The 7,699-nt window shown below is 41.3% G+C and overlaps 1 protein-coding gene across 1 annotated transcript in view; it reads left to right on the top strand.

Annotated features, from left to right (window-relative positions):
• Positions 1–4,499, top strand: part of LOC109923246 (roundabout homolog 1-like) — a 12,917-nt gene extending 8,418 nt beyond the window's left edge. Inside the window, exon 3 of the mRNA XM_020523289.2 lies at positions 3,106–4,499. Coding sequence (XP_020378878.2) covers positions 3,106–3,120 — 15 coding nt within the window. The 3' untranslated portion in view covers positions 3,121–4,499. The remainder of the gene's footprint in view (positions 1–3,105) is intronic.
• Positions 4,500–7,699: the final 3,200 nt, after the last annotated feature.

Raw genomic sequence — 7,699 nt, 5'->3', positions numbered from 1 at the left:
GTTGGTTGAGTTTGAGTTCAGTATCAGAGAATTACATTTACAATTCAATATCATAAAGGAGAACAATATTTTCACACTGTGTAAGAGTGTGCTGATTGGTTGGCAAGTGTATTCTGGTTAGTAGAGTTGTCGCTATGGAGACTGCATCATTGTCCTGATGAGCTTCAACAAAGTGTCTGTTTTCAGTAAATACTCAAATATGAAACTTGCTGACCAAAATGAGTATCTGAGGCAAATAACAGAAAAACATTGAAAGAGAACTGAGCTATATTCATCAGGTAGAGAGGAATTGAAGGATATGATGAAAGGATGAGATGGAGAGGAGTGATACAAGAATCCTGCAGTGCACTACCTTTGGCCTGTTGGGCTGATTGGCCTATTAATTTGTTATTTTGATGGATGTCTTTGTAGATTTGGTTTCCTTATGCGTATTTTTTTACATCTTTCATGTTCACTTTATTTCTCAACTTCGTTTAATTTGTTCTTGGTATGTGACCATCACAGACAAAGATTTATTACCATTCCCCAATTACCCTGGAGGCGGTGATGTTAAAGTGTGGAACTGTTACAGATGTAGGTACACCCACAATGCTGTGAAGAAGGCTGCTCCAGGATTTTGACCCAGTGACAAAGAAGGAACAATGATATATTTCCAAGTTTGGAGAGTATGTGGCTTTGAGGAAAGTTCAGAGGCGAATTCCCATGCATCTACTGTACTTGTCCTTCTAGATTTCATTCGAGTTCGGTATCAGATCATTAAATCTACAATTAAGTGTCATGAACACTCCACGACTGGACCTGAAATGATATGGGAATAGACAGGGAGACAATAAAAGATATGGAACTCACCTCTTAAAGGAGACCATTTGGTCCATCATGTCTACACCAGCTCCCCAAATGACCATTATGACTTACAGCCATTTTCCAGCCTTTTCCCCATAACCTTGCATGTTATTTCTATTTTTATAATCATTCCACTTAGTCAAAGGGTCAAGAATAAGGGTCACACTTTTAAAGTGAAAGGCAGGAGGTTTAGGTGTTGGTGGGAGACTGGAATGCACAGTCTGGGGAAGATGGTAGAGATGTGTATCTTCACAATCTTTATAAAGTACTGGGATGAACACATGAGGTATCATAACACTCACATGTGGAAAAGGAAGACGAGTGTAGGTAGTAACATATTTTTGATGGTACGGACTTAATAGGCTGAAGGGCCTCTTATGTACTGTATGATTCTATGATGTCATGTACTCTTCAATGTCTCAATTGAACTTGCCTTCAGTACAGTTCCAGGCAGCACAATCCAGACCCTAACTATTCACTGTATGCAAAAGTTTGTCTCTGGTGTTGCATTTGCTTCTTTACAAACTAATTTAAGTCTATACCCTCTGGTTCTGAACGTCTTTTACATGTGGGAACAGTTTCTCCTTTCTACTCTGTCGAGTCTCGCCATGATTTTGAAAACTTCTTTTAAATCTTCTCTTCCCCTTTTCCTGTCCAAGGTGAACAGTCCCGATCTTTCCTCATAACTGAATTGTCTCATGTCTGGAACCATTTTAATGAACCTCTTCAGCACTCTTTCCAGTTCCTTCACAGTCTTCCAAGAGTGTAGCACCCAGAACTATACACAGTATTCCAGCTGAGATCAGCCAGTATGTTGTTCTTCACAACCTGTCTGCTCTTATACAGTACACCCCTGTTAAAACAGGCTAGGAACATTTGTATAAAAAGCTGAGAGAACTGTGGATGCTGGAAATCAGAAACAAAAACACAAATTGTTAGAAAAACTCAGCAGGTCTGGCAGCATCTGTGGAGAGAGAAAGCAGAGTTAACATTTTGGGTTCAGTTCTGTAGAAGGTTCACAGGACCTCAAACATTAACTCTGCTTTCTCTCTCCAGATGCTGCCAGACCTGCTGAGTTTTTCTAGCAATTTCAGCTTTTATTGCTAGGAAAATTTGTGCCTTATTTATTGCCCATGCGCCTAGTTACCCTTCAGTATAACTGAGTATCTCGCAGGGCCGTTTCAGAGGGCACTTAAGAGTCAACCATGTTGTTGTCTTGTCTAAGGTGATGCATAGGCCAGACCAGAATGTTAATGTATGAGAAAATTGTCACCATTAGACTTTTAATTCCAGACATTTTATTGAATTTGCTATAATGGGATTTGAACCCAGGCCCCTAGAATATTACCTGGGTTTTAGAATTATGGCTGACATTGCCACTATGCTGCCATCACCTCCCTGACTTACCCACATAGATACATCCAAGTCTGTCTGCTCCTACACATCCTTCAGAATGGCACCTTGTAATGTACGCCGACTCTCCATGATCCTTCGATCAAAATGTGTCATCTCTTCATTGAACATCATCTGCCACCTATCCGGCCACATCACCAACTTGGTCCCTTTGAAGGACTACACTATCCCCCTCACAGTTTACAGTGCTTCCCCCAAGTTTTGTTGAATTGGCAAACATTAAAATGATGCTCCAACATCTAGATCATTAATATATTTTGTGACAAGCAAGTGTCTCAATACTGATTCAACACTGATGCTGGATGGCATGGTGGCTCAGTGGGTAGCACCGCTGCTCATAGTGCCAGGGACCTGGGTTTGATTCTGTGGGTGACAGTTGGTGTGGAGTTTGCACATTCTCCCCATGTCTGTGCGGGTTTCCTCTGGGAGCTCTGGTTCTGCATCCACCACCTCCCCACCCCCACCCCCCCACCCCCCTGACCTCCACAGCCCAAAGATGTGCAGGTTAGTTGGCTTGTCCATGCTAAATTGTCCATAATGTCCAGGTTAAGTGGGTTAGCCATGGGGAATGCAGGGATAGGGTAGGGGGTGGATCTGGGTAGGGTGCTCTTTGCAGAATTGGCAAGGCTGAATGGCCTGCTTCCATGCTGTAGGGATCCTATGGTTCCTGAGAAACCCCACTACAAACTCTCCATCCAGCTTGCAAGCTATGCATAGGCCTCTACTCTCACTCAACTGATTTTGTACACAGGTAGTAAGTATTCTTTGTCTTCCATGATCTCTAATGTGGTATTGCATCTACGTGTTTTGTGTTGTTGACCGGTTTCCCTTTTCTGTTTCTATTTACAGGAGACTGAGAGCTGAAGAACAAAGCTATGTCAAATGATGAACTCCGATTGCACTTTGGAGAGATCTATAACAGTTTTTGTAAAACTCCCGCCTTTGGATGATATTTGATGCCAGATATAATGTTTGGCGCAACAATAGACCATGTAAATTATCAATGCTTGCATCGTACTGATTGATCACGTCCTTTTTTTTTAACTGTATCAATTTTGACTTTTCGTTTCTTTTTGAGTGGGGTGGGGAGGGACAATTTTGGCTTTTAATTATAATTTATGTCTTGATTTGACTGTCACTCAATTTGAAAACTTTTTTTTTGATTGAGATAGAGTTCCTACAACATGGAAAATTGAAATGGGGTGATTCATATTGTAAATATGTACTGGATTTTTTTGTCACACCTCATTAAACCTCCAAGTTCCTATTCAGCCCTGTTGTAAATAAGCCGTGTGTTAAACACCATCCTCCAAAGAATGGCCATTTTGGCGAAAAGCTGAATTTTTTTTAATAATATATGTAATTTTTTGTCGTTGTAATGCACTGTTTTAATTTTTTTTGGTTTATTTCTTGGTTTCAAAAGCACAATCACTAAACTTAATTTTGAAAGGAAAACCATTCTTTATGAATCTCCGACACCAATGCGGAGAATTGCGTGTGACGAGAGAAGGTGGGGGGAGGTGAGGAGGAGATAGGAGAGGTGTTCAATTTTCCAGCTGTCGGGAGTTAGCAGCTGTTTTGGGGAAGGGGTAAGTGAGGGAGCAAATGGAAACATGAGGTTCAATTCAGGAGGAGTTAGGAAGTCCCAATTGCACAGAGCCTAGTGAAAGAAGCAAAGATTCCATTTGGTCTTTTGTAAGAGAAGGTTCTTTTCAAGAGGAGGACTTGAGACAAAAATTGTGGCTGTTTACAGTCAAGCAGACCAGTCTGCATAAACGTCAATGAGGACTTTTGCCAATGTAAAATCTCTTTAATTATCTTTGCTGATCTCTAAGCTGATTCTGTTCAGTGTGGTGTGGGACAAGAGCAGGAGGTAGAGAGATGCAGCAACAGATACTGCTTGGAAACAGCTATATAATTAACAGGGTACACTGTTTTACATTCGAGGGAAGGTACAGGTTTATACCTGATTGGCCCCTAAAAAACTGAAGAGAGATCACTTTTCAATCTCATGTGACAGGTGGTGTCATTGGATCAAGGTTTAACTTTGGGACTTCTGTTTTGTGGTACTAAAGGCAATGGTGTATCCTGTGAAGGGAATCGGCAAACCTGTCTACGATGTTTGGTACTTTTTATGTAAGAGTTCTTTTCCGTAGTCATAAATTTACGTATTCAGGATCAAATAATCCTTAAAAGTGTAATTTCCTTGCCACATTATTTATTAAAAATTGTCCTCAAAATCACAAAAATGCTTTGTGTTGCAGTACCTGTATTTATTCCCACAGGGAGAGCTATTTCTCAAAACTGCTGATATATCACAAAAGAAATGGTAGTCCACAGGCTGTTATTCACTTGTGGGATGTGGGTGTCACAGGCTGGGCCAGCATTTATTGACCATCTGTAGTTGCCTTTGAGAAGATGGCTTCTTGAACCACTGCAGTCCTTGTGCTGTGGGTTGACCCACAATGCCCTTAGGGAGGGAATTCCAGGATTTTGACCCAGCGACAGTGAAGGAACAGCGATATATTTCCAAGTCAGGATGGTGAGTGGCTTGGAGGGAAACTTGCGGGTGGTGGTATTCCCATGTATCTGCTCCCTTGTCCTTTTAAATCGTAATAGTCACAAGTTTGCAAGGGGGCAGCACGGTGGCTCAGTGGTTAGCACTGCTGCCTCACAGTGCTAGAGACCTGGGTTCAATCCCACCCTTGGGCAACTGTCTGTGTGGAGTTTGCACATTCTCCCTGTGTATGCATGGGTTTCCTCTGGGTGCTCTGGTTTCCTCCCTCAGTCCAAAGATGTGTAGGCTAGGTAGATTGGCCATGCAAATTTGCCCATAGTGTTCAGGGATATGTAGATTAGGGGGATGGGTCTGGGTGGGATGTTCTGAGGGTTGGTGTGGACTAGTGGGCCAAAGGTCCTGTTTCCATGCTATGGGGATTCTATAATAAGAACAAAATAATAAAAGAGCCTTGGTGAATTTCTTTCTCAGGCAACTGAAGAACACTCCATCACTTTTTGCAAAAGCTCTTTCTACTTCTGTGCAGGAAATATAAGAAGATATCAATCATCCCCTCAATTCCGTCCAGCCATTGGCTGATATATATTTTATCTCCACCCAAAGACTACTGCTTTGGTTCTATAACCCTTATAAGCCTTACCTCACAAAGACCTGACAATACACAAAAAAAGACTGCAGAATATGGAAATATGGAAATCTCAACCAAAACCAGAAGCTGCTGGAGTATGAACAGAAAGTGCTTGGAAACTTCAGCAGGTTTGGCAGTGTTTATGGAACGAGAAACAGAGTTAACATTTCAGATCCATAATGCCACTTCTTCAGAACAGAAGAGAGCTGGAAAATGGTGGATTTTTTTGTGTTGTTGACAGAGAGTGAAACAGATGGTGAGGGTGTACAGAGGGAGTGTTAATGGGTGGTCAAGGAGGGATAGAGATGTAAAATAAGTGTTAATGATAAGAATGAAATGGGTCCACTCTGCTGAGAGCAAAGCCAATGTCACACAAATATGACATAATCTGGGGAAAGGTTGGGGGTCAAATCTTTAAATAAGGAGACCAAAACTGGACACAGTACTCCAGATATGATCCTACCAAGCTGCTATGCAACTGAAGCAAATTTTCACTACTCCTGTGCTGAAACCCTCTTCCAATAAAGGCTAACATAGCACTGGCCTCCCTAATGAGGAGATAAGAACTCAGAGGAGTAGGCAATTCAACCTCTTGAGCCCGCTACACCATTTAGTACAATCATGGCTCACCCCCAACTGCACTTCCCTACCCACTCTCTGTAATCCTTAAACGCATTACTAATTAAAAATCTGTCTGTCTCCTCCTTTTCCAATGTCCTCAAGCACCACTGTATTCTTGGGCAATGACTTCATGACCCTTTGGGAGAAGTGATTGTCCCTCATCACGGTTTTAAATCTACTACCTGTTACCATATAACCATGACTTTTCATTCTAAATGCCCCATGTGAGGAAACATCCTCTCTATGTTTACTTTGTCAATCCCCTTTAGAATCTTATCTACCTCAATTAGATCCCCTCTCAATCTTCTAAACTCCAGTGAGTATTGGCCTAAACAGCTCAAACTCTCTTCATAAGACAAACCCCTCACCTCTGGAATCAATCTAGTTAACTTCCTGTGTACTGTCTCCAATGCAACTACATACCTCGTCAAGTAAAGGGACTAAAACTGTACATAATGCAGTCACGCTAATGCCATGTACAGTTACAGCAACATTTCTCTACTTTTATACCCTATTCCTTAAGCAATAAATGCCAAGATTTCCATTTGCCTTCATTATTGCCTGTTGTACCTGCATATTAGTTTCTGTGATTCATGCACAAGAACACCCAGATCCCGCTGCACCAAAACATTCTGAAGTGTCTATTTAGATAATAAGTTGTCTTTCTATACTTCCAACCAAAATGGATAACCCCACATTTATCAACATTAAATTTTATCTGACAAGTTTTTACTCATTCACCTAACCTATCTATCCATTTGGAAATTTCTTATTTCTTCATTGAAACTTACTTTCCCACCGATATTAGTACTATCAGCAAATTCGGCTGTAGTACTTTCCTTCCCTGCATCCTAGATATTAATATAGACTGTAAATAGTTGGAGCCCAAGGACTCTGTGGCACCCCACTACTTACTTTTTGCCAACCAGAATAGTACCTTTTATCCCAATTCTTTGCTTTCTCTTGGTTAGCCAAACCTTGATCCAAACTAACAAATTACTTCAAACCTCATGCAATCTTATCTTGTGTATTAATTGTATGTTGTGTCTGGAAGTCCAGATATACAACATCTATTATCCACATTGCTTGTGACATCTTTAAAAAAACTCTAGCTTGCTGCCTCTGGATATTAGCCTTCAGTGACTTACTGACAAGGGCACTGAGGTCCCTTTGTACATTTTCCAACCACTTACTAGTTCAAAAATGCCCATTCATCAAGCCTGTCCAAATCCTTCTGCAAACTTTTACATCTTCTTGAGGTTGTTGAGTTTGGTTGGCTCACTGAGCTGGTTTCTTGTTTCGCAAAAAGTTCGTTACCATGCTTGGTAACATCCTCAGTGCTGCACTGAGGATGCTACCAAGGATGGTAATGAAACATCTGCGAAACAAGAAACCAGCTCGGCGAGCCAACCAACCTCGACAACCTCAACACCTACAACCCAAGCTACAAATCTACTCCAAAACCTTTTACATCTTCTGCATGACATGTATACCTGCTTTGCTTGGTATTGTCTGCAAGTATGGAAACATGACATTTTTGCCCCCACATCCAAATCATTGATATATATTGTGAACAGCTGGAGCCCATGTATTGATCCTTGAGGTACCTCACTAATCACAGCCTATCAATGTACGAATGACTCATTCACTCACCAGCACTTCTTACTGCAATTGTA

The sequence above is a fragment of the Rhincodon typus genome, unplaced genomic scaffold (genome assembly GCF_021869965.1).
Source record: "Rhincodon typus isolate 14 unplaced genomic scaffold, sRhiTyp1.1 hic_rhity00001328, whole genome shotgun sequence".
NCBI lineage: Eukaryota > Metazoa > Chordata > Chondrichthyes > Orectolobiformes > Rhincodontidae > Rhincodon > Rhincodon typus.
The sequence above is the reverse complement of the archived record's forward strand: the minus strand, read 5'-3'. Positions and strand labels throughout refer to the sequence as shown.